General features: G+C 36.2%; 3 protein-coding genes across 3 annotated transcripts; 1 reads left to right on the forward strand and 2 right to left on the reverse strand.

Moving 5' to 3' along the window:
* The first annotated feature begins 352 nt into the window (after nucleotides 1-352).
* Nucleotides 353-3,091, forward strand: LOC142525238 (uncharacterized). The gene is made up of 4 exons (XM_075629459.1): nucleotides 353-507; nucleotides 1,399-1,552; nucleotides 1,661-1,951; nucleotides 2,275-3,091. Exons 2-4 carry the CDS (start codon nucleotides 1,418-1,420, stop codon nucleotides 2,893-2,895), a joined length of 1,047 nt encoding a protein of 348 aa, XP_075485574.1. The 5' UTR covers nucleotides 353-507; nucleotides 1,399-1,417; the 3' UTR covers nucleotides 2,896-3,091.
* Nucleotides 2,922-5,603, reverse strand: LOC142523973 (serine carboxypeptidase II-1-like). Its single transcript, XM_075627701.1, has 8 exons — nucleotides 5,510-5,603; nucleotides 5,304-5,396; nucleotides 5,126-5,211; nucleotides 4,754-5,017; nucleotides 4,336-4,466; nucleotides 4,069-4,164; nucleotides 3,789-3,894; nucleotides 2,922-3,537 (listed from the first exon to the last, which is right to left on the reverse strand). Exons 1-8 carry the CDS (start codon nucleotides 5,601-5,603, stop codon nucleotides 3,349-3,351), a joined length of 1,059 nt encoding a protein of 352 aa, XP_075483816.1. The 3' UTR covers nucleotides 2,922-3,348.
* A 1,358-nt stretch (nucleotides 5,604-6,961) lies between these two features.
* LOC142525237 (serine carboxypeptidase-like 27) lies at nucleotides 6,962-9,989 on the reverse strand. The gene is made up of 9 exons (XM_075629458.1): nucleotides 9,537-9,989; nucleotides 9,262-9,357; nucleotides 9,086-9,178; nucleotides 8,917-9,002; nucleotides 8,567-8,830; nucleotides 7,969-8,099; nucleotides 7,694-7,789; nucleotides 7,465-7,570; nucleotides 6,962-7,325 (listed from the first exon to the last, which is right to left on the reverse strand). Exons 1-9 carry the CDS (start codon nucleotides 9,916-9,918, stop codon nucleotides 7,137-7,139), a joined length of 1,443 nt encoding a protein of 480 aa, XP_075485573.1. The 5' UTR covers nucleotides 9,919-9,989; the 3' UTR covers nucleotides 6,962-7,136.
* Between the last annotated feature and the right edge of the window lie 17,276 nt (nucleotides 9,990-27,265).

Genomic DNA, 27,265 nt, shown 5'->3' on the forward strand with positions numbered 1-27,265 from the left:
AACTTGTAGTTTTGATCGAAATTTCATGCACCGTATCGATTAAAAAGCTTGTTTTGTTGGTTTTAAAAAGTAAGAAAGTGTATGTAATATTAATATTATTATTATTATGACATTAATGGATAAATAACTTAATTATATACAGGCATGCTTCACCACTTTGAAGTTGACTTCCAAAATGAAGCTGCGTAAATTTGACCAAATTCATATAATTCAACAAAAAATTGGGAGAAAGTTCCCTAATTTGTTTGGATCTTGAAAATGTCAAATAATTTTTTCCCGTAAATTGTTTTCATTTATTATACATATTTGGCGTGTGGGTTAGGTGAGCCAATCACGACGTCGTTTGAGTCTTCTTTCCAAATATACCCACTTTTGGACATTTTTTCTCCACAAACCTTCGTCTAACACACTCCAATTTTTTTTTCCTATCCCTTCTCTCTCTGGAGATCCTTCTGCTCAAGTTCTGATCATTTCCTGTGTGAGATTTGAGTATTTTGAATCCTTAAGGTATTGATGATGCCTTTATTCTTGATCCTTTCATTTTCTTGTTTGTGATTATCATGGTCTAACTTTTTGATGTTTAGGCTTTTTACATATTATGCGTTTGTGGGTTTTGCTTTTTCATTGTTTTTGAGGATTTTCAATTGAATGATTTTAAGGTAATGGATATGGGTTTTGCACAACTTGTTTGTAAGGTCTAATGATTAATTTTCTCCTCGTCTGCCATTTTCTCTCAGTTGGTTTGGGTTTGATTCTTTGCTTTGGTTTGACGATATAGTTGAGCTTTTTGTGGTATGATTTAAGGTATAGATACTGTATATGTGTTTTTTTTTATATGGGTGAAATAGTTTGCTGGTTATTATTTATGAAATGAAACTTAAAAATAGGATAGAATTTAAAGAAAGGTGGGTATCATGGGTTTTCCGAGAATATATACTGTATATTATGTAAAAATTGTTGTGGGTTTAAAACATTCAGCAAAGAATTGGTGATTCCGTGGAATTATTGATAGACCTCAGATATTCTCAAGTTTGTGGCCTTCTCTGTTCCATACCCTTTTGTTTCGAAAAGATGCCGCCTTTGATCTGATGTTGCATACATGCTCTTTGCCATATGGTGCTGCCTTGCTTATTTTATGTAACCACTTCAGATAAAGGATCGCACAAGGTCAATAATCTTTCTTTAACCGGCCGTTAATTTCACTTCTCTCCTTTTAGACTTAGTTAATGATAAGTATTATGATTTCAATTATAAGTTAGTAGTTACCAGCTATTTTATTTTAATAATTTTCTCCCTGTTCTCGGCTATGCTTTTTTTTGATTAATATATTATGTAATTTTCATAATTCTGAATCATGGTTATGAATTGTTTTCTTCTTCCCTTTTCCCTCTTCTGCAGGTAATTTTACATTGATAGAATGGATTTTGTCTTCGGAAACTTGAACGGGGGATCCTCATCTTTTAACCAGGACATCAATAAGTGTCCATTTTTGCGAAATATTAATGAGCCAACAAATCTTTCCTTCTCAATGCCTATGGCTTTCCCTATGCCGGTAAGCCATCCATCTCTTTCATCTATTTAGATAATCCTTATCATGTTTACTCACATATGAGCAAAATTAAGCTAACAAAGCCCCATCTTCTATACCTTGCACCTTCAGTCACGAGATGGAAAAGGTCCCATATTTGAGGATGGTCCCAACTTTGAGATGGCATTCAGGCTTTTCCATGGGCAGAATGGTGTTGTTCCTCTTTCTGAGAGGTCGTTCATTCGTACTGAGAAGCGTCCATCCGAATCATCTCCTGTTCATTTCAATCCATTGGGAGCAAAAGCAGCCACCATTAGCCTCTCAGCCTTTGGTCCTGGAGGACCTTTCGGGTTTGATGCATTTTCCAAGAAGTGGATGAAAAAAAGCAAGAAATCAAGTTCCTCAAAAAATGAGTCCTCAAAGGTAGTCGACTTCTTGGTTTCTATTTATATTTCATTACTTGAGTCTTTGACACTTGCAGCCCTGAAGAAGCTTTGTATTGACATTTCAAAATATTTTCTTTTTTGTAACAAACACAGGTATAAAAATAAGTGAAGGGGCTCTTCTTCTTTTAACTCCGAACGGTGGTGAAAAACTAAGATTATGTGTCAGAAATCAGAATACTAACAATAAGCTTAATGGTTACTTGCCTGTCCTGTCGATAATATGTCGTTGAAAAGTTATATACTAGGGATCGTATTATATTTATGTTTCCAAGTTATCTTGACAGTTTTGTTTTCTTGTAGGGAATGGAATCAGAACACGAAGCCATGGGCAACGAATGGTTACAGAACGGGAACTGCCCCATTGCGAAGTCGTATCGGGCTGTGAGCCATGTCCTTCCTCTTGTAGCAAAGGTCTTTAAACCCCCGCCTGGCATGAAGTATAGGTGTCCTCCAGCTGTGGTTGCTGCCAGGAGCGCCATAGCGAAAACAGCCTTTGCCAAAAACCTTCGACCTCAACCACTACCCACAAAAGTACTTGTTATTGGCATTTTGGGCATGGCGGCAAATGTACCGTTGGGAATATGGAGAGAGCACACCGAAAAATTTTCACCTTCTTGGTTTGCCGCCGTTCATGCTGCTGTACCGTTCATAGGTATTCTCCGGAAATCTATTTTGATGCCTAAAGCGGCAATGGCTTTTACCATTGCTGCTTCCATTTTAGGACAGGTGATTGGTTCGAGGGCAGAAAGGCTCCGTCTGAAATCGGTTGCTACCAGAAAGCTGGCTGTTGTTGAATCTTCTAGCAGTTTGCCTACTCAAATGGCTGTTGGTGGAGTTAGGGGTGGATACTGTGGTGAAATTATTGATTGGAAACAGAATTCTATTGAAGCTCCCCCGTCAGCAGCTGACATTTTCTGTTGATGGGGTTGTTGTGTTGGCTCTTTTCCTTCATGGTTTTCGGTCAGAGCCATGTGTTTATTGGATCACTATATTTCTTTTGTACAAATAAATGAATATAACTTCGGGATGATGTGAAAGAAAGGAGATGAGATATCTTATATTTGTATTATGACATTGAGATTCTGTCTAATTTGTGAGGAAAATATTGTTTGGTTAATTTGTTTGTCTTGTTGGGGGTAAGAAGTCATCATTCACACTGTAACTGTACGATTTGGGCTACCTTACTTCGAGAAGTTGTCTTCAGTAACATACATGTGTTGATTATGGAAAGCTACAAGTTATTACAAATCATTAACTAGGAATGTTATTTCCAGCCCGAAAGCATAATGCTTGAATCGGTTGCGTCACATAAAGTTTAAAAATATTTATTCCGTTGGATCGACTGTATAGATCAGCTGGAATGCAGTCCACATATCAAGAATCCTGGAAAACAGCTCCACCAGTTGGCTCGAGTGTTGGGCCAAGCTCAGGCATATGATTGTTCTCTAAAAATGATTTTATAAGAACAAGAGCTTCATTGGGGCGATGCAGAGGCACCTTGTGCCCAGCTCCATTTACGATCACATAGGTCAATCCCTCGTATACTCGGCACCATCCACCTACCTGTATAATTATGTCATTACAAGACAAGAAAATGATAGAAACACAATGAAAACTTCCTTCGCTCAACTTTAGACGATAATCGTCCCCACTGCAAATGGGTCGTCTGATCTCAAGAACTTGTCACAGGTGATGATGGAGATGCAATGTTTACCGTTCTAATTCAGAAACAATTTTTTGTGAAAATAATGATTATTGGTAATGAATGAGTACGAACCTTCGAATGCTAAATAATGTTGTTTCTTAGTACTCACCTTTTCGCTTATGTACCAAGGATACCAGTTGGTTATGATTGGAAGGTTCAAAGCATTGAGTGCATGGCGAGTTGATGGCACAGGAGCCACAGAATCGTCATTACCACTATAAGCAAATTGCAAATGAAAACTTATCATTTCATAAACTCCTTCAACATTTACTGTCGGCCAAGTGTGATGTGTGAGTAACTGTTCAAATGGAATCATATGTATATGTACCATGTTTGTGTCGAGAACTCAAATAACGTTAAAAAAATAGAAAAACAACATTTTTTCTTACGAAAAAATCCAAATTCTGAGACCCGCAGCTATTAATTCTTGATATATTGGAAGTATGGATGGAGATGAGTCAGTCCAATTGTTAAAGAGGATGTCACTGCAAAGTACATATGAAAATTAAAATGTTTTTCCATGAGGCGCTGGATCCGGCCCTGCTTATACAGACAGCCACAGAAGGATAATAGTAGATTTGTTTTCGACTGATTAGATTTGCCCTGAGCGAAGAGAACGAGAAGCGACTGGGATTAATGGTTATTATAAAGCTCACCTGCATGCTACCCACGGGTCAGGAATTCCAGTTGTGTTGGCATGGAATGCCTTTTGAACTTCAGGAAGATTGAAGTAAGCTGTAAAATAGCTTTCTGTGCAAGGATCGTATGCTTTGGATGGCCATGGCCGCTTAAGAAACCAAAGAATGATCAGTTCAAGGAACAAAATTCATGAAAAGATTTGAACTTGTAAACAATTAGACTAAAATCCATATAAATTATGCCATGTTTGTGTAAATTTTTTGAAAAAAATTACAGGATTCACCCCTCCAAAATCCATTTTCAATCTCACTTTGGGCCATGCCTCCAAAATAGGATGTTCGAAAAAGGGCCGAGGAGCGAAATTTAGATTCTTAAACCGAATCACACTATGTGCCCACCTTTATCTTAGGGCAAAGACAACAAAAGAACACTTACATGGCGACCACCGGGAAGGCGCCTGTTTGATGAAGATTTTTTGTTACACAGAGGCGTGAAAATGCTCTCTTGGTCGATGTTTCCTTCCTCTTGAATCGCAAGATCAAGAGCTTTTTGACAATCAGCAGAAGGATGAACGCGGGAGGATAAAGCGCATGTGTTCTTGAGTAGTTGAAAAGTCGAATCCGAAATCAAACCAGTAATCCACCAATGCTCCACCATGCCCTTATAATCATAGTAATCATCCATGAGAATGTTCCCCAACTAGCAGAACATAAGAATCAAACATGGAAATATAAGATGATACTTCCGAAACATTAAACGAAAGTGAACCGATATATACCGTGCAAGAACTCGTGTTTGCTTTAGTACCAATAATCCCTTGAGATTTATGACTGGGTTTTCGATTCCCTTGTTCTTTTCATGTATGATTTGAGCTAGCTGAGGCCCATAATGTCCTAAAAGAAATGATGATGTTGCCAATATCATATTTCCCCCCCACCTATGTCACGTTTAAATATTTCCAAAAAAAGAAAAAAAACCTGCTTACCGGCATAACTTTCCCCAGTTATGTAGAAATCCCTGTATTTGTACTGAGGAAACCTTTCGAACCATTTGACAAGAAAGATGTACGAATCTTCAGCTAAAATTTCACGAACCAGTTATAAGAAACAATCGGAACCAAGTGAATAAAGAACGAAACTTGTAGTCCAAACTTGAAGCCTATGGCTATAAATGAGTGAAGCTGCGGCATACCTGTTCTTTGATCACCTGCGGTATACAAGTCTGATGAAGGATCGCTTTCCGCCAACCTTAAGAGGACTTGAGCAGCAAGAACATGTTTCTGCATCAACACATACTACCCAATGATCTCAAAGCATTTTATCCAATTAGATCATCTCGTGAATCTTGTGAGACGATGATCGACTAATCAACTTTGCCCATATTTACAATAGAAGTAATATTTTTTTATTGGTGACCCAAATATGATATATATGTCAAAATTGACTCATGAGACCGTGAGTTTTTGTGATTATATTTTGCTTGCAATTAGTAACATGATGCAAATCTTTTATGAAACTAATTTTTTAAAATTTGTAATTAAGTATTTTATAGGTTCAAATTTATTTTTATTTTCTGTTTTTAATGTTTTTATTAATTTAAAATTTAATTAATAAAATACTTTGATATTTTCCAGTTTTTTAAAAATATATTACTAACTAATATATATGAGGATCTTTTGGTCATTTCAATTCAATTTACAAAACTAATCCACTTTTTCAAAACTATACAAAAACCATTTACTTTTGTCACATTTTATTATCATTCTTATTATATATATATATATATATATATATATCTCATCCCACCAACTAAGCGATTGGTAAATATTAGATGATAGGGAAGAGCATGAAGAAATCATTTTATTGAAGAATATATTGGTTTATGTTATTCAAATTTTATTACCCTTTCAATACTTTTTCTATAGATTTGGGATTTCTGACTTTTATTCCATAAGTAATTTAGTTAAGACTAAAATTGATTTTTAGTTGCATTATATATCAATTAAGCTATTTATATTTACAATATAGTAAATTTTTTATAAATTAATAAATGCTCTAAGATAATATTTTTTTCAGTTTCGATTTCGTCCAATGTGCAAAATTATAATTTTTATAAATTAAAACGTTCATAACTATGACAATTTAATAGATATTATTGTGTTGTTTATTTTTCCATGAAATATAATTATATTGTTATTTTTTTATATGGTGGATTTTATTCACAATTAATATTATTTACTTATTTTTATAATTATATATGTATAATGAATTTTTTATGTTTTCATTCAAGGAATATGATACAACCAATATCGATGAAACATAATAACTTTTTATGTAATTAAATTTATGTTTGTTGAATAAAAAATATTCCATAAATAATAAAGTATTAATTTATCAAGTAATTAATATATCTTTATATTTAAAAAAATTATAGTCCCAATCAACATTATTATTTTGTAGAGGTTTTAACGTAATTGATGTATCAATTTGACATTTTATTAATATTTATATATCAAAATGAATTATTTTCTTTTTCATGTATTACACGATCATTCAATTTGCAAAGTATTTTATTTAACTTTGTTTTGAAATTATTTTCATCCGTAGTATCACTTGTAATAATAAAAAACACATTTTCCGGTACATAAACAAGAGGATAATATTATCTTATCCAAATGCAGGACAAACCACAAGAATTCCAGACAGAAAAACACAGAGGTTGAATCGGTTGCCTGTGAGGCACCGAACAACGTTTATTGCCCACAAAGTAGAAAATATTTATTCGACTGGATCAACATTAAAAGAGCACTCGTGACAGATCAAGAATCATGGAAAGCACCTCCGTTGGTAGTCTCGAGTGGACTAATTAGACCAGGCATCGGATTGTTCTCTAAGAAAGATTTTCTGAGAATAAGCGCTTCGTTGGGGCGATGCAGAGGCACCTGGTGCCCAGCTCCATTTACTATCACATAAGTCAATCCCTCGTATACTTGGCTCCATCCACCAACCTGTATGTATTTAATTTGCAGGGTTTGATGGAGATATGTTTCATATATGCTATAGTTCCAAAGCAACGTTCGTGAAGATAATGATTATTTTGAACGAACAGTAAATATGTGGTAATGTTGTGTGTCTCTTAGTACTCACCTTTTTGCTTATATACCAAGGATACCATTTGGTTACGACTGGGAGGTTCAAAGCATTGAGTGCATAGCGAGTTGATGGCACAGGAACCACGGAATCGGCATTCCCACTATAAGTAATCAGAATGTAAAGAATAAATGATATCATCTGTATAAGCATTATGTTTAAATGTGTCGAGAACTCGAAAGATGAAAAGGGTCGTGAAAAAGATATTGAATGGTATGTTTCTTACGTAAAAATCCAAATCCTGAGACCAGCAGCTATTAGTTCTCGATATATTGGAAGTATGGTTCGAGCTTCGTCAGTCCAATTGTTATAGAGGATGTCACTGCATGGTACATATAGAAATTCAAATATTTTTCCATTGAGAGGCTGGATCATCTGGCCCTGCAGCTCATACAGACAGCCACAGAAAGATGGTAGTAGATTTGTTTTCGATTAATTAGCTCTATTTGACCCTGCGTGAAGAGAGCTGGGGCGACTGGGATTAATAGTAATAAAGCTCACCTGCATGCTACCCATGGGTAAGGAATTCCAGTAGTGTTGGCATGGAACGCCTTTTGAACTTCAGGAAGATTGAAGTAAACTTGAGAATAGCTTTCTGTGCAAGGATCGTATGCTTTGAACAGGAATGGCCGCTTATGAAACAAAAGAATGAGTGGTTCACAGAAGAAAAATTCATTTAAAGATTTGGACTTGTAAAATTAGCCTAAAATCGATATAAAATATGTTTCATGTTACGTATAATACGTTTCACCCTTTCAAAATCCATTAGTTGAATATTCAATTTAACTCCCTCTTCCAAATTTCTGGATCCGCCGTTATTGACATACTGTCACACATGGGCTCTTCAGACAATGATTCCTTTAGTAAGTACATTTGAGACATGCCTCCAAAATGGGGAAGATTTCATCCTACTGCCCCGTGAAAAGATCAAAGGTCTAGATTTATACACACATACATGGGATCCACCAGTTTCTTTAAAATCAATGACCCAGATCCTGTGGGGCAGTGTCGAACCTTCTAATGATGGGGAGTTCAAAAATGGCCCGAGTGGCGAATTTCAGATTCTTAGACACACTGTGCCCAAAATAAGAGCGCTTACATGGCGACCGCCAAGAAGGCGCTTCTGTGAAGAAGATTTGTTGCTACACGGAGGAGTGAAAATGCTCTCTTGGTCGATGTTTCCTTTCTCTTGAGTCGCAAGATCAAGAGCTTTTTGACAATCAGCTGAAGGATGAACTGGGGTGGATGAAGCGCATGTGTAATTGAGCAGTTGGTAAGTCGAATCCGAAATCAAACCATTAATCCACCAATGGTCAAACATGCCCTTGTAATCATACTGATCTTCCATGAGAATGTTCCCCAACTAGCAAATGACAAGAATCAAACATGAAAATATAAGATGATACTTCCGAAACAAGACAGTGCAAGATCTCGTGTTTAGTTTAGTACCAAGAATCCCTTGAGATTTATGACTGGGTTTTCGACTCCCTTGTTCTTCTCGTTTATGATTTGAGCTAGTTGAGGCCCATAATGTCCTGAAAGAAATGATGAAAATGCCAATATCATATTTCCCCCCCTATTTCACATTTTAATATTTCCAAAAAAATATATTACTCACCGGCATAACTTTCCCCAGAAATATAGAAATCTCTGTATTTGTACTGAGGAAACCTCTCGAACCACTTGAGAAGGAAGATGTATGATTCTTCAGCTAAAAGACGCGAAACCGTCATAAGAAATAATCAGAACCAAGTGATATGATGCACGAAATAAATGAGTGAAGCAGCAACATACCTGTTCTTTGATCACCTGAGGTGTACAAGTCTGATGAAGTATTCGAATACGCAAAACCAGTACCACTTGGTGATTCCAAGAAAAGCAAGTTTGCCACTGCAACATCATCAAGAGAATTTCAGTAAAGCCTGATGCAGATCAGCGGCGGAATCAGAAAATTCAAGATTCTGAAAATCTACGATTAAATACTTATAGTTTGTTGATTTAATATGTGTTTGTGACTTTCTTTCTTACTTATAGTTTGTAGAATTTAATGGTTAAATAACAAGACATACAATGGCTCCAAGTATAGCGATTGAGGCTAAGTGATTTCCCATCAGGATTAATATTAAAAGGCCCGATTTCTTGAACAGCACCGTAGCCTATAGAAGAGCAACCAGGGCCCCCGTTTAGCCACAAAAGCAGTGGCTTCGACTCCGGCCCTCTGCGAATAGGCGCTTCAGTTAGCCAGTAAAACAGTGCCCTTCCAGCCTCTTCGTTCACTGTTACATAGCCTGAATATTGATCAAATTCAGCATTTGCAGGTTGTCCAGGTAAAGATGTTATCGTATCATTTTCTTGCTCTGCATTATAGTAACACTGACAAAGATTTCCCACAAAAACGTGGCAACAAAAAAGGTAAAATATGCATGAGATTGGGTCCAATTTCCACCCCATTGGATCAGGAAATCAACTATACCAAAATATTTCTCAATTGGAGTACTATATAGAAAATATTTGCTTGTATTTTTTATACTTGTTGGGATCAGTCGACTTATATATATACTGCACGAAGCCAATTAAATCACCAATCAGTGCTCGGTTTCATTTGGTACGTCCGATTGAAATTATGCAACTATGACCATTTGTAGCTTTGTTATTTTAGTTTTAAATTTTTTTAGATATTTAGTTTGATGCGTGGATGATCATGATCACTTATAGGAATTTCACCATTCAATGTGTATTCGAGTGTATATTTAATAATACATGTTTTGTCGACTCATTTTTCAGTAGACACCACATGTATTGATATGTTCATTCTTAGATACACTCTTGAGATAATGCTCTAAGAGAAACATCTTATTACCCGAACTCGAGACTAAATTCATTTTTTGACTGAGCATATATCAACCTAACAATCAATATTCTTTATTAAAGTTAAACCTCATTTACTATGTAACTTTAGTATGGTCGTAAAGTGTTAAAAGATTGGAACTTGAACCTAACTCAACCCCAAAAGCTAGCTCTATGGGGATGATTGTTCAAGACCATATATATACAACTCTCAGGTATTTTATCCAATCGATGTGGGACAACTAACACCCCCTCACGCCCAGGAATGAACATCTGGAGCGTGAAGTTTATAAATGATCCAATTATGGACAGAACAGGTGACCCAACTATGAGCAGTCCAACACATAGCTGTAGAACCCGAGCTCTGATACCATGTTAAGATTAGAACTTGGACCTAATTCAACCCCAAAAGCTAGCTCTAGGGGGAAGATTGTCCAAGACCATATATACAACTCCCAGGTATTTTATCCAACCGATTTGGGACAACTAACATGATAAAGCTTTTTAATAATTCCATAAACATCTAATCATCCAATACATTTACCACAATTTTCTTTATTTGTTTTTCCCCTAGTATCTGTCAATTTTAAAAATTAATAACTTCGATAAAAAAAAATGACTTCATTATATTTTTTAATTATTATTTTTTTACAGAACACTAATCGCATGTATCACGAATAATTAATTTGGGTCATAAATGATTATGACAAATCCTATCTTAATAAATTAATCCATGCGTTAATTTAAATATTTAATTTGGGCGGAATATAATTCAGAATTCAATTTATACTCCATATGTATCAACTAACCCATTATGATAATATAGTATGTACATCATCCACCGATGATTCATACTAGCTAATTTACACACGCGATGCGTGTGTGTACAGTTTTTTTTATAATTTTCTATAGATTAAAGTGAAATTTGACAAATTATCGAGTGACTAAAGTGTTATTTGAATAGTTGTAATTTAAAAAAAATAAAAAAAACAAATGTTTTTTGAAAATAAAAAAATAAAAAAAATGTAATTATGATATAAAATAAGGGCAAAATTGAGAGATAAAAAAACAGACCAATTTTTTTGTCTCAAAGATTCTTAATAATAATAGATAATAGATATCGAATTATCTTACTCTTCTCCTTCTTATTATTATTATTATTATTATATTGAATATAATACTTTAAAACGTTATAGTATAAACCAAAACGTGAACATGCATGCGTCACGTTATTAAATATTAGTTACTATGTATACGTGATGTGTGTATGTACAGTCTTTTTTTATCATTATTGATGGATTAAAATGAAATTTGACAAATTATGGAGGGACTAAATTGATATTTGAATTGTTGAAATAAAAAAATAAAAATAAAAATGTATGTTGAAATTTAAAAAACAAAAGTGTAATATTAGTATCATATAAGGGTAAAGTTGGAAGAAAAATTTGATGTCCTTCCTAGGTGATTCCTATCATATATTCAACTTTGATAAAATAGAATAGATATCACACGAATCGACAAATTGGATATGTATTAGGTGCAATATGTATATCACTAACATAAATTTATAACGTGTATCGATTATAAAAAAAATCAAAAATAAAATTGTTGTGATACAGTTTCATATGTCAATTTTATGAGATACAGTCTTTTAATTTGGTCACCCGTTGAAAAATATGCCAAAAGTATTATTTTTTTATCGTAAATATAATCATGGTTGACCTGTATCACATATAAAAATTCGTAAAATCATCTCATAAAAAAATACTCATAATAAAAAAACCACGTGTATCTTTGTTTGTTTAAAATTGGAACAGGGGCAATGAATGAATTTTAATAAAAAGGACAGAAATGAACAAATTGTCTGCCATAATTGTACGAAGAATTTATGGCATTTTGTTGGAGGATACCGCAATGGTACTAAATCACGCATATAATCGACAAATTGGACGCATGACCACTTAGCGAACCACTATTTTCACGTGTCTATATTGTACCGATAATAAAAAAAAATTGCACGACACAGAACTATTTAAGAATTTACTTGGTTTATATATGTTCTGAAGATTTTATTATTAAAAAATAATTAATTGCAAATATTTTTTTAGGCCAAGGCAAAACAATGTTAGACATAGGATAGAGCCAGTTCATGTATGCATGTTAGAAATATCGAAGAAATTATTCAATCAAATAAAAATTTGGGGATAATTTTTTAAAAGGTTTCTTAAAAATAGTTATTTCTTATGTATTTCAATGTATAGGAAAGAGCTATTTTAGACAAAAAATATATAACGTGGGTATTTTTGGGGGATGATATGTGAAAATAATAATCTATATACCTATAAAAGTGTGGATTACTCATTTGTTTTCCAATTGTGAAAAGACATAAATGTCTTCTTTGTTAATATGAATTCAAAAAATCATATAAGGATATATATGTAAAATTGTGACGAATGCTAATAAATTATCATTACAACATACATTGATTGTAGTAATTTATACCATTTCAATAATAAAATATAATTCCTATATTAATTTTAACAAATACTTGATATTTATACTACATTTAAATGTTTTATTTTTTTAATTCTCTCTCTACATTTTTTAATGATTTTATTATAATTTTGTAATTATATTTTTATTGCAATTTCTAATTAAGTAATAAATAAATTATAGTATTACAAGAAGATATATAAAAAAATTTAACTATATGTCCAATTGTAGAATAACATGATAAATATAAAATAATATGATAATGTGAAGTTTAATACTAACGTATTTTATGGGTTTAAACAAAGAATTGAAAGTAAATAGTTTAATAAATTTATTAGAAGAATTTATATCAATAATTATGAATGTCAATATGTTAATAATATCATAAAATATGAAGCTCTTGGAAAAATTTGGAAAGTTTGACTATAGTAAGAAAAGTAAAGATTTTAGTATCACTTTTATAAAAGATTATACATACGACAATTCAGTATACAAAAATTTGGTGATATTTGAAATATCTACTCCTATAGAAGTATGGATGATAGACAAAGTTTTGAATAGATATTCGATAATAAAAAATACATTAGAGAAATAATATTTTCTTCATACATAATTCTTACAAAAATATTAAAAGAATAGATTTTTTAATAAATTTATATATTTTCCATTAAAAATATTAAAATAATATATATTTAACTATTATATTTATAAAAGTGTAAAAAGAATAACAAAGTTTTTTATTGTAAATTTTCTACTATTCTCATAAATTTTGTGTTGTTAGATTAATTGCATGAAAACTTTTCTACACAATCATTAAATACATGAAGATCATAATAATGTTTTTATTTTTTAATAGAAAATTGCAACATAAGAAACTTTGAAAGTAATGTTACATAAAAATTGAATAAAATAATTGATAATAAAAATATATTAGAGAAATAACATTTTCTTGATACATAATTCTTAAAAAAAATATTAAATGAATAGTTTAATTAAAAAAATAATTAAAAATATTAAAAGATTATATATTTAATTATTATACTTATAAAAGTGTAAAAAGCATAACAAAATTTTTCATTGTAAATTTTCTACTATTCCCATAAATTATATGTTGTTAGATTAATTGCATGAAAATTTTCTACACAATCATTAAATACATGAAGATCATAATAGACGTTTTTATTTTTTAATAGAAAATTGCAACATAAGAAACTTTGAAAATAATTTTACATAAAAATTCAATTGATATTTGATAATAAAAATACATTAGAGAAATAACATTTTCTTGATACATAATTCTTAGAAAAAATATTAACAGAATATATTTTTTAATTTTAAAAAATAATTAAAAATATTAAAAAAACTATATATTTAACTATTATACTTATAAAAGTGTAAAAAAATTAACAAGATTTTTCATTGTTAAAAGCAAATATTTTTTAAAAAGTTTATTCACCACATCTAAATTCTTTCCTGATTTCAACAATATACAATCACTAAACACATAAAAATACGTAATATATATATATATATATATATATATATATATATATATATATAATTGTAATTGATGGCTTAATGAAAAATATAAATTATATACTTTTTAAAAAATTATTCATTAACTAATGTATATGAAAATTAATTTATCTATGATATATAATTCTAAAGCAAAAGATAAAAAAGTTTTGTAGGAGGATAAATAATATTTAAATTGAATAATATATGTTGTATTTTATTATTAATATTACTATTTCATTAGTTTTGATAATATTTTGATGAGTTGATTACAAATATTTTAAATTGATAATTATTTGCCCTTAGTGTGCTTCACTTATATAAATTATTATTTATGCATTTATAAAATCCATAATTTGGTTGATTTTTAGGTTATTATACCTTATACGTGGTGCTTAGATATATATATTTTCAAAATTTGTTTCATTTCAATTCGTTTTATATATTATGTTCCTTATAATTTATTATATAACATAAAATCAATTGCTTGAATTTTAATTCGAGAAATGATTTTGAAAGTAAGGTATATAAGTTCTTAATTAATTTATTCGTCTAATATGACAAAAGACTAAACCAATATAAATAATAAAATGATTCAAATTATTTTTTAAAAAAATCATATTTTAATTTTTTTAAAATAATTAATATTCACGTGCATCGCACGTGCTTCTTGCTAGTTGATAACAAACGTGTAAAAAGGACTAGGGCAATTATGGTTTTTGCTTTCAAAGAAATTCTTTTTTTCGTCGTATTGAAGTATATATGGACGACATCGTGATTGTAAAAATAAAAAAAAAAATTATGATTATAAGAATTATTTAAATCACGTGTGATAATGCACGAAAACGAATTGTATTCGGATTTCAAATTTATTCAAATATATTTTTGTTGTTTTAGAGAACTAAAATCATGATATTCAAAGATACATCTGACATATTTATATAGTGTTTTATGTTAATTATGGTAATTTCAAATTCACGTAATAATGATATGATTTGAAATTCATTCTATTTTTTTGTAATTAATGTGTTAAGTTTTGTTTTAAAATTTGATTTATTGTTTCATTATCAACATTAAAATCCACGAATTTCAAATTCATCTCCCCAAATATAAGAATTGTACACTCAACTTTTCATTTTATTTTATAATTATATAGAATATCCTTGTACCCTTAGGTACCGTTTGATTCATGGTATGAGATATATAGTACATGGATAAATAATACTTTGTAATAATAAAATAAATAGAAAATGATAGTTAATAACTTTCTTCAACCCTTTTGATTCCTTGACCATTTCGATTCTCACCCTTCTGAATCGTGCGATCGCACGATGTTGCAGGAAGGCCTCGCCAAGCTCTCTCCGTGCGGGAAAGTGCTCGCCTGCATTTTTTTAATAGCAAAAACTTGTGTGAGACGGTCTCACGGGTTGTATTTTGTGAGACGGATATCTTATTTGAGTCATCCATGAAAAATATTATTTTTTATGCTAAATTATTACTTTTTATGAATATCGGTTGGGTTGACCCGTCTCACAGATAAAGATTCGTGAAACCGTCTCTCAAAAGATCTACTCTTTTTTAATTATAAAGTCAACAGTTTTAAATAATTAAAGTAACTAAAAGAAATTAAAAAATAATAATAATAAAAGAGTAGCTGGGAAGAATTGCACCACAAACTTCAAAAGTACTTAATCGAATATATTTAGAGTTTTTATGAGGATAAATAATTAATTATTATGTGTAAGGTTTTAAATTTGTGTAATTTTAATTTTTTTCAGTTATGTGTGAAAGGAATCTTCGATTCCAAATTACTCAATATTTTATTTTGTATTTCTAGATTAAAATTATGATTTGTTTCCTTAGATATACTTAATCGTATCTTTGGAATTATTCAATATAATTTAGGAAATTATCCATAAGATATACTATGTCAATCTTGTGTAGAGTTTGATTCTAATTAAACTCTTATTTCCTTGTTTATAGGTAAGGAGTATCTATGAAGGTCTAGGTCAAGGAGTGATATATATATGACGATCGAATATTGAAAGGGAGTTGTCGATACTGAATTTCGAACTTGAAAAGTTCCGCGTGAAGAGCTTAAGTGGTCGTTGCGATTTTGATGTTGCTGACACTCAAAGAACAACATCGACACTGAGTGTTGATCGAAGAGTGGTTCCGTTTGGTTTTGAGCATTGCGTATTTGAGTTTATGCATCTCAGTGTTAAGTTGTAATTTCTTTTGATGCTATTTAATTCATTGGTGTGTCAAGAAATTTAGTTTTGATATTTTTCACTAGCATTGTCAGGTGTAAACGATTTACACATTTGCTAGTGAATTTTTGCCATGAAGCATAACACAAGTATTCGTACTTGTGCATGATTCAATTCTGGTCTCTGATTACTTATTGCAATTATACTTGTTTATTAACAATTAATTTCCGTTGCTGTGTTGTGTTCTGGTGTTGACAACATCTTAGCACCACACCAAATTCTGATATATACATTCCTGAATATTTTCTGTGAGGTAATGAGTTACATCACTTTCAATGTGTAATTTTATTTTATTTGTAAATACTCAGTTATTTAATGGAATAAAGAACAAAATTTCAACTTTAAAAAATTAATATTTCAACATCATCTTGCATTTACAGAAACATGAGATGAAATCATCAACTAAACATAAGATGAAATTGATTTTCATAAAAATATTCAGTGGTTTCAACCTAGTCCATCGGGAAATTCCCCCAACGTGGCTTATATAATATTTTTTGAAAGTATAAGTATGATATTGATCTATACTATAAAGATATAATGTAAATGTTCGTATTACTGACTGGACTTGAACGTGGACACAAAAAACAACTAAATATATCTAAATAAATTAAGAAAATTACTCGCAATCAGCGGAATTCGGTCCTAAGATCAAGAAATTTCAGGACCTCAACCTTAATTATTGAGTCAATACATCATCAGCACGTGACGTATAAATTAACATCTCTTGTAAGTCATCATCTAAAAAAATTAAGAAAATTACCCACAGCAGTGAGAATTAAACTTTTATATATATATATATATATATATATATATATATATATATATATTTGTGTGTGTGTGTTTCCCATCGGTCATAATTATTAAATAATCATGTCACTTTCAATTTGTTACGTTAAAATAATCAAGCCTAATAGGTTTAAAAATAGGCCTATTAAATCTAAACGCACTCTCGAAAAATATTTAGTATTGGAAAGATTTTGAAAATAATAGCCGAACCCTCGAAAAGTCCTCCGATTCGATAAAATTTGCGTACCGTAGAAAAATAAAATCATGCGGTTAAAAATACCCATAAAATCTCAGTTTCCAAAAATACACTTAAAAATGCTTTAAATTAATTTATAAAAATAAATTATGTAATAAAATAATTTTCCTAAAAATTCTCCGGTCTCCGTTCCTCGATCGAGCGTGAAATGCATCTAGAAACTCTAATGCATGAATTTTAAAAATTTCGTTAAAAAAATCATATCATGTAAGAATTACGCATAAAATGCATAACATAATTAAACGCAAATTAATGAAATAAACATGAATTTAATGCTTTAAAACAATTTAATAAAATACCAAAAAAATTAATAACTTGTATGCATGTGGTTCACGTAGACCTTCAAATTTTCGGGACGTTACACAATGTCATGGATTCTGATTCCCATTGATTATTATGACTGACAATTATTGAGAGAAAGATAGTTGAGTGCGATAATTTCTCTATCAGCAGAACAATTGAAATGTGGTGTTTAAGCTGTTGTACAATTTAAAAATTTTGAGTTTCACCTTTATCACGAGCTATAGTTTTTAATAAAATAACAAACATTCGATGTTACATTATTATTATTATTATATATTTTTAATAAATAATGAATTGATTAACATAAGTTTTTATAAGATAAACTAAAGATATTAGTTGAACTCTACTTTTGTTAGGTGGATAATCACTAAATATTAATGTGTTTATTTTTTTTGTTATTTTGAAAAATGTACACACAAATATATCAACTCTAAACTTGATAAAAAATTTGTATTTTAAAATAACAATTTTTAAGTACTGTTTTAGTATATATGATTGTCGTTATAAAAATGTATTTTTATATTTAATAGGGGCAGGAGAACATCTTATCTGCCTCAACTACTACGAGCATCAAGCTCTCCCCTGTTATGAGAGTGAACATGGACAAAAGCAAAACAACCAAAAAAATTTGAAGCAAGATTGCGAGAAACATTAAAATCTGGAAAAAACTTCAGCAAGGTATGCATGATGATACCCCAGGGATGAACTTTTCAAGATCCGGCCCAAACTCGCGGCCCATCTCTGAGGCCCACAGATGACTGGCCCATGACAAGCCCAGGTATTCTCCTATAAATACCAGGTTTGAGCGTATGATAATTCATTCACTATATTGTTTTCAGCAGCGCCCTTAGCTGCTCCCCCATATATCCTCAGTCTCTGACTTGAGCGTCGGAGGGGCTACGCCGGGACACCCTCCTGGCCCCCTTCTAACGGTCTTATTTGTGATTTCAGGCCTAGGGTAATTTTGAAGTACGTGTCTGGATTAGTGACGCTTGCGTGGATCGGACCCTAAATTTCCCGTGAGTATCACTTGGCGCCGTCTGTGAGAGCATTTGAGTTGAGACGTAGAGATGGTAAGGATGAGAGGGAGTGGAAGAGTTAACTCAGCGTCATCGCGTCCTCAGAGGGGACCCGAACAGTCTCGTGCTGAGGCGAGGCAGGAACAACCCCATCAGGAGACAAGAACTGAACAACCTCGTCAAGAGACCAGAGTCGAGCAACTCCGTCCTAATGAAAATGTGGGGAACTTGACCCTGGAGCAGTTGGGTCAATTTATCACTCGGACAGTAGATGAGGCTATGAAGAGGAACCAAGAATCTGTGTTCATTGAAGAGCAGGCCACTCGCCAGGAGCGAGAGGAAAATGTTGAGGGCCAGCAGAGCAGAATCGAAGAGACCCAGCCCCTCCCAAGCGAATGGAATGCAGATATTGGAGAGATGTGGAAGGAAATACTAGATGTTGAGACAACAGGTGGGAAGTAGAGCGCCGGCCCCCAAGAAAGGAAGTCCTTTTTTCGCTTGCCATTCTGAAAGAAGGACTTCCCCCGAGTTTCCGACAACCGAATGTTGGAGAATATGATGGACATACCGACCCCGAAGAGCATTTGGGGAGATTTGAGAATGCGGCTCTGTTGCACCAATATTCAGATGGAGTCAGGTGTAGGGTTTTTCTGGGCACGTTGGTGAGGTCAGCCCAGCAGTGGTTTAACACTTTGCAGCCCAACTCTATACGTTCTTTTGAGGACTTCTCAGCTGCCTTCTTGCACCGATTTGCTAGCAGCAAGAGGCACCAGAAAAATTATTTGAGCCTGTTCGTGATGAAACAGCAAGAGAATGAAACTTTACGAGAATTTGTCCAGCGTTTCAACAGTGCAGCGCTGGAAATACCAGCGGCTACTCCTGACATCATGATAAGTGCCTTCACACAAGGATTGAGGGGAGGGGAGTTTTTCAAGTCGCTGGTCAAGAAGCCCCCGTCAAGCTATGATGAACTGTTGGCTCGAGCTGAGAAATATGTAAACTTGGAAGATGTCCAACGGTACAGAAGGATGGAGAACCGGCACGGAGGAAGTAGAGTTGAGGGAGTGGAGAAAGGAGGAAGGAAGAGGGGTGCGGGGGAAAGAGAGGAAGACAGAACTAGAAGTAGAGGACAATTCTCATCACATGTTCCCCTGGATAGGAGTCGTGACGAGGTGATAGAGGTGAGGGAGCCCGCGAGGAGGTGGGAGAAGTCACGAAGGGTTGGGTGCAGTGCTAGATTGCCTTCACGGGATAGACGAGAAGGATCCTCATTCAGGAGTCGACAAAGGTCTCGCTCGCCCCCTAGGTGTGGTCAAGGCCCTCCATGGATAAATCAGATGATCGGGGAGCAGAGAGGGGAAGGTCGATGTCAAGATGTCCCTCAGGAGCTCGTCGAACCGAGGAGGGGAATGAATGAGAATAACCACCCTACGAGAGGAATGATTCATATGATCTCGGGGGGTGCTACTGATGGAGACTCTGGGCGAGCTCGGAAGACACATGGGAGAAGGTTGGAGAACTTTGAGATATCTAGGGGTGCAGACTTACCACAAGACCCCGTCATCAGCTTTGGGCTGGAAGACTTCCGAGGCGTTGTGACTCCACATAACGATGCCTTGGTGGTAACGACCACCATTGCCAATTATGATGTGGCTAGAATATTTATTGATAATGGAAGCTCCGTGAACGTCTTGTTCAAGAGCACGTTGGATCAAATGAAGATGGGAGGATTTGAGTTTGAGCCGATATCCACCCCGCTGTATGAGTTTGCAGAACACGTCATCTTGCCTTTGGGTCAGATTGTTCTTCCCCTATCCTTGGGGACTGATTCTTGGCGGGTAACAAAGATGATAGCCTTCACTGTAGTAGATACCCCGTCAGCGTATAATGGAATTCTAGGACGACCAGCCCTGAAGGATTTTAGAGCAGTAGCTTCCAGTTATCATCAGAAGCTTAAGTTTCCTGTGGGAAAAGGAGTTGGAGTCCTGTGCGGGGACCAAAAAGTCGCACGTCGTTGTTATGAAAGAATCGTGAAGGAAGAATAAAAGAGAGGTCACGAGCATTCGCATGGAAGCTTGAGCTCAGTCTTGCAGTTGTAGAGTCATTCGAAGAAGCTTCTAAGTGGGTAACTTTGTCCTGTGGAGGTACAAGAGGAGCAGAGAGGAAAGTTGGAGAATGCGCTGGGTAAGGCTCTAAAGAGGCATGAGAACGCTTACCACATTAGAGAATATCTTTACTTTATTTTTGATGTATTTCGTTCCTGAATTTGTCTTACGTTATCAGTTGATATTTAATAAAGCCAAGTTCTTATATTAAGTTCGTGGTTGTTCTTGTATTATGAGGAATATATGAATTAAATTTTACCTACTTAGGCTGCGCCTAGTAGAGGAGAAGAGTGGGGGGAAAAAGTTAAATTTTTCCTGCTAAGGCATCGCCTAGCAGAGGAGCAGAGTGGAGGAGGATAAATAAATTTTATTTTCCTGCTAAGGTGTCGCCTAGCAGAGGAGTTTGAGGGTGAGGGTGGATAATATTTATTTTCCTGCTAAGGCGTCGCCTGACAGAGGAGTTAGAGGATGACTGAAGTGGAATCTTTATTTTCCTGCTAAGGCATCGCCTAGCAGAGGAGCAGAGTTAGGGTGGAGGTGTTGAATTTTATTTTCCTGCTAAGGCCCGGCTTAGCAGAGATGATGGAGGTGGTGAATTTTTATTTTCCTTCGAAGGCCTGGCTTAGCAGAGGAGTTAGAGGGTGGATGTGTTGATTTTATTTTCTTGCTAAGGCCCGGCTTAGCAGAGGAGTTATGAGATGATGAGGTGAGAGTTTGATTTTTCCTGCTAAAGCCCGGCTTAGCAGAGGAGTTAGAGGGTGGAGGTGTTGATTTTATTTTCCTACTAAGGCATCGCCTATCAGAGGAGTTAGAGGGTGGGACGCGTTGAATTTTATTTTCCTGTTAAGGCCCGGCTTAGCATAGGAGTTAGAGGGTGGAGGTGTTGATTTTATTTTCCTGCTGAGGCATCGCATAGCAGAGGAGTTAGAGGGTGGGCGCGTTGAATTTTATTTTCCTGCTAAGGCCCGGCAAGGCCTGGCTTAGCAGAGGAAGTTAGAGGGTGGAGGTGTTGATTTTATTTTCCTGCTAAGACCCGGCTTAGCAGAGGAGCTATGAGATGATGAGGTGAGAGTTTGATTTTTCCTGCTAAGGCCCGGCTTAGCAGAGGAGTTAGAGGGTGGAGGTGTTGATTTTATTTTCCTGCTGAGGCATCGCCTAGCAGAGGAGTTAGATGGTGGGCGAGTTGAATTTTATTTTCCTGCTAAGGCCCGGCAAGGCCTGGCTTAGCAGAGGAGTTAGAGGGTGGAGGTGTTGATTTTATTTTCCTACTAAGGCCCGGCTTAGCAGAGGAGTTATGAGATGATGAGGTGAGAGTTTGATTTTTCCTGCTAAGGCCCGGCTTAGCAGAGGAGTTAGAGGATGGAGGTGTTGATTTTATTTTCCTGCTCAGGTATCGCCTAGTAGAGGAGTTAGAGGGTGGGCGCGTTGAATTTTATTTTCCTGCTAAGGCCCGGCAATGCCTGGCTTAGCAGAGGAGTTAGAGGGTGGAGGTGTTGATTTTATTTTCCTTCTAAGACATCGCCTAACAGAGGAGCAGATGGTGAGGAGGTTGAAGTTTGATTTTTCCTGCTAAGGCATCGCCTAGCAGAGGAGCAGAGATGGGTAGGAGAAAAATTTTATTTTTCTATTAAGGCATCGCCTAGCAGAGGAGCAGAGGGTGAGGAGGCTGAAGTTTGATTTTTCCTGCTAAGGCATCGCCTAGCAGAGGAGCAGAGATGGGTAGGAGAAAAATTTTTATTTTCTTGCTAAGGCATCGTCTAGCAGAGGAGCAGAGGGTGAGGAGGCTGAAGTTTGATTTTTCCTGCTAAGGCATCGCCTAGTAGAGGAACAGAGTGAGGAAGAAAAATTTTATTTTCCTACTAAGACATCACCTAGTAAAGGAGCAGAGGGTGGAGGTGATAAATTTTTATTTTCCTGCTAAGGCATCGCCTAGTAGAGGAGTAGAAGGTGGAGGTAGTAAATTTCTATTTTCCTGCTAAGGTGTCACCTAGCAGAGGAGCAGAGGGTGGAGGTGGTACATTTTTATTTTCCTACTAAGGCATCGCCTAGTAGATGAGCAGAGGGTGGAGGTGATAAATTTTTATTTTCCTGTTAAGGTGTCCCCTAGCAGAGGAGTTAGAGGGTGGAGATGTTGAATTTTTATTTTCTGCTAAGGCCCGGCTTAGCGGAGGAGTCAGAGGGTGGAGGTGTTGAATTTTTATTTTCCTGCTAAGGTATCACCTAACAGAGGAGTTAGAGGGTGGAGGTGGTGAGTTTTTACTTTCCTGCTAAGGTATCACCTAGCAGAGGAGTTAGGGGGTGGAGCTGTTGAATTTTATTTTCCTTCTAAGGCATCGCCTAGCAGAGGAGTTAGAGGGTTAGAGTGAAGAATTTTTATTTTTCCTGCTAAGGTCCGGCTTAGCAGAGGAGTTATGAGATGCTGAGGTGAAAGTTTGATTTTTCCTGTTAAGGCCCGATTAAGCAGAGGAGTTAGAGGGTGAGGAGGTTGAAGTTTTTATTTTTCCTGCTAAGGACTATTTTAGCAGAGGATTCAAGGGCGCGGGGAAGTATAAATTATTTTCCTTCAAAAGTTTAGTGGAGGACCTTGAAGATGGGGGCGACGAGGGCATACTGTGTTAGAAAAATTTATTTCGTTTGTCGTTAACGAACAATGTCGCCGCTGCGAAAATTACGGGGATCGAAATAATCATTCACAAGTGAATATCTCTATTGTAACCTCTTCGAAATAAAAATCTCAACATGCTTGGGCGGGGCTTACGAGGGGCGAGTGTGGCGGTGGTGGCTAGGGCGAGCACGAGGGCAGTGCTAGGGCGAGAGGCTGCGCGCTGGGGAGTTAGGGGCGAGGCTGCATGTGGGCGAGGGGCGAGGCGACGGGCTGACGTCCGCTGAGCAGGCACGAGCGCACGGTGGGCAAGCTGCTGTGAGCGAGCGTGGCAGACGGGGCGAGCGCACAGTGGGGGAGCTGTTGTGGGCGAGCGTGGCAGACGGGGCAGGCGCACGGTGGGCGAGCTGGGGGTGAGGGCGAGCTGCTGTGGGCGAGCGTGGCAGACGGGACAGGCGCGCGGTGGGCGAGCTGGGGGTGAGGGCGAGCTGATGTGGGCGAGCGTGGCAGACGGGGCAGGTGCTCGGTGGGCGAGCTGGGGGTGAGGGCGAGCTGCCGTGGGCGAGAGTGGAAGACGGGGCAGGCGCATGGTGGGCGAGCTGGGGGTGAGGGCGAGCTGGGGGTGAGGGCGAGCTGCTGTGGGCGAGCGTGGCAGACGGGGCAGGCGCACGGTGGGCGAGCTGCCGTGGGCGAGCGTGGCAGACGGGGCAGGCACATGGTGGGCGAGCTGGGGGTGAGGGCGAGCTGCTGTGGGCGAGCGTGGCAGACGGGGCAGGCGCACGGTGGGCGAGCTGCTGTGGACGAGCGAGGCGCGCTCGGCAAGGGCGCCCGGCAGGAGTGCTCAGCGAGGACGAGCGTGTGCGCGGCTGCGCGTGCATGGCAGGAGGGTGAGAGGTGCTTGGCGAGGGTGTAGCAGCGTGCTGGCGAGGCTAGGCGGTTGAGGCGAGGGCAGCGTCGCGGCAGTGCGACTCGGCGAGGGGCGAGCGTGCGGCAGTGACGAACGGCTGGAAAAAAATGCACAACTCGCACCCGGTAGACCGAGAACAACGTAATTAATCGAACTTTGAACCTACGATTCAGTTCGACTTGGGAAGGGGAGACTGGTGATACCCCAGGGATGAACCTTTCAAGATCCGGCCCAAACTCGCGGCCCATCTCTGAGGCCCACAGGTGACTGGCCCATGACAAGCCCAGGTATTCTCCTATAAATATCAGGTTTGAGCGTATGATAATTCATTCACTATATTGTTTTCAGCAGCGCCCTTAGCTGCTCCCCCCATATATCCTCAGTCTCTGACTCGAGCGTCGGAGGGGCTACGCCGGGACACCCTCCTGGCCCCCTCCTAACGGTCTTATTTGTGATTTCAGGCCCAGGGTAATTTTGAAGTCCGTGTCTGGATTAGTGACGCTTGCGTGGATCGGACCCTAAATTTTCCGTGAGTATCACATGAGACTTTGAAAATCAAGAACTTTGGCAGCTGATTTGTTAATGATACGAGCTCCTGCTAAGACTGCATCTCCCCAAAATTGTTTAGGAACATTTTTTTGAAACAAGGCTTTGGTGACTGTCAGAATGTTTTCATTCTTGGGCTGAGCCAGCCCATTTTGTCGGGGTGTATTAACGCAAGATGATTAATGTATTAAGCTTTTTCTTGGAAAAATATGGTGTAAGAACTTGATTAAAATAGCCACTATCATTGTCAGACGGCAATCTTTTGATTTTCCTATCTAAAAGATGTGAAAAATGGTGATGACCACATATTTGTGTTTCGTAAGGAAAATCAAAGTTACACAGTGTACAATAATCAACGAAGAAAATAAATAATCGAGCCCCAGATATGTTAGGACAAGGTCCCCAAACATGATTATGGATGTGAATGTGATTAAATGGAACAGTGGTTCTTTTATTTCTTATTGGGAACAAGGCACGTTTGTACTTTGATAACGTTGAGAGAATATTTCGAATCTAAATAAATAAATTTCAAGACACGTTTACAACGCTTTCTTTTAAGAAATATTTTTTCTGTCTCTTTAGTCGAGAAATAAAAAAAAATTCTCTCAGGATACAATAGAGATATTATGTATTTGTGGGTGACTAAATAAAATCAGAATCTGAATACCTTTCTTGAATTGATGATGACATATATAGAAACGAAATTTGATTCAGAACAAACGCGACTCTTCATGAAACAATGCAATTTTTCATGAAAACGAATCATGAGAAAAGGTGGTGTTTCCAAAGAGTTGTCTTACCGGTCAGGTCGATCCCCGTAATTTTCGCAGCGATAAACTTTGTTCGTTATCAACAAACTAAATAAATTATGAAAAATGTTCTAACAGATAATTCACAAACATCGCATTTAAAATTTCAATATCCGAATCTTCGAACAGTAAATGTAACATAATCTCAAGGACTCTACGATTCGTGACCAAGACGAAGGTGTTGGAGCCAAATCTGGTCTTTATTGAATTTAGAGGACTCTGAAAACAATGAGAATGGAGAGGGGTTCGAAACTCTATCTCAAACACTTGAATCTTCAAGATAGAAAAGACCGTTCTTTTTTCTAGCATGTCCAATCATCCTTCCCGTGCCTGGTTCCTGGAAAGCACAATGAGAACCATGAAAACATTAGAATCAATGGGTGATCCTTGAGGGTTATTTTCTCCAACTTGTTGATCGCTGGAAGTTGTATGTGTCTTTCTTTGTCTCTTTGAATGTCCACATTTGTCTATCCAATTTTTATTTGATCTTGGTGGCCGGCCTTGGATTTTCCAGCATATGTCCTCCCCCTCTTACAGTGAGTGAGGGCACCACATGGAATTTTTACTGCCCGATTTCAATGAAAAATCAGGCTGTTCAAAGTTGTTCTCTTTTGTGGTTGCAAGGCCTGAATTGTTTTCTATCATAATACCCCTTCTTCCTTCTTCAACTCGAACAATTGCAATTGTTTCATTTACTGTTGGTAGATCTGATTTTCCAAGAATTTGTACTCTTAAAACATCAAGTTCAATATTTATTCCAGCCAGAAAGTCATAAATTCGATCTTTTTCAAAAAACTTTTTAAGAAATATCGAGTCATCACTGCATTTCATTTCTATGCACTGATAATGATACCTCTTATGCCACAAACTTTGTAGAAGATTGTAATAATATGCGATTGACCAACTTATTTGTTTAGTTGATGAAATATTTGTCATGATTTCATATATTTTTGCATCATCTCGGACTTCGGAGTATGTTTGCTTCGGAGTCTCCCATATGTCAGCTGCAGTGGTGAGGAACATGCATGTGTCACTGATTTCAGGCAGTATGGAGTTCCATAACCAGGGCATCACCATCGAGTCTTCATCCCATGCTTGAAATCGAGGATCTCCCTGTTTCAGGCAGTACCAAGTAGATGATTCAGTTGACCTCTTTTCCCTTCAAGAATGTGCCAACCAATTTAGACCATTTGAGGAAGTTCCCATTCAGCCTATATGTTGAGTGAATGTTATGTAGCTCACCGGTTGACGTCATATTGCTGCCCTCATTCTATATGAGATCTCTTTGCTGGCCTTAGCGTTGTATTACCAGACACTTGTGACATATTTGCTCGACG

Source organism: Primulina tabacum, chromosome 14 (genome assembly GCF_025594145.1).
Source record: "Primulina tabacum isolate GXHZ01 chromosome 14, ASM2559414v2, whole genome shotgun sequence".
In the NCBI taxonomy this organism is placed as follows: Eukaryota; Viridiplantae; Streptophyta; class Magnoliopsida; order Lamiales; family Gesneriaceae; genus Primulina; species Primulina tabacum.

Bases quoted from the DNA above. Each gene is read 5' to 3' on its own strand.
- LOC142525238 (XM_075629459.1), top strand. From the start codon at position 1,418: ATGGATTTTGTCTTCGGAAACTTGAACGGGGGATCCTCATCTTTTAAC. The intron at 1,553-1,660 runs GTAAGCCATCCA...TTGCACCTTCAG, and splicing joins CTATGGCTTTCCCTATGCCG to TCACGAGATGGAAAAGGTCC. The intron at 1,952-2,274 runs GTAGTCGACTTC...GTTTTCTTGTAG, and splicing joins CAAAAAATGAGTCCTCAAAG to GGAATGGAATCAGAACACGA.
- LOC142523973 (XM_075627701.1), bottom strand. From the start codon at position 5,603: ATGCAGAAACATGTTCTTGCTGCTCAAGTCCTCTTAAGGTTGGCGGAA. The intron at 5,397-5,509 runs GTATGCCGCAGC...GTGAAATTTTAG, and splicing joins CGCAGGTGATCAAAGAACAG to CTGAAGATTCGTACATCTTT. The intron at 3,895-4,068 runs GTAAGAAAAAAT...ATTTGCTTATAG, and splicing joins CTCAGAATTTGGATTTTTTC to TGGTAATGACGATTCTGTGG.
- LOC142525237 (XM_075629458.1), bottom strand. From the start codon at position 9,918: ATGGGGTGGAAATTGGACCCAATCTCATGCATATTTTACCTTTTTTGT. The intron at 9,179-9,261 runs GTATGTTGCTGC...CGCGTCTTTTAG, and splicing joins CTCAGGTGATCAAAGAACAG to CTGAAGAATCATACATCTTC. The intron at 7,790-7,968 runs GTGAGCTTTATT...TGTACCATGCAG, and splicing joins TACCCATGGGTAGCATGCAG to TGACATCCTCTATAACAATT.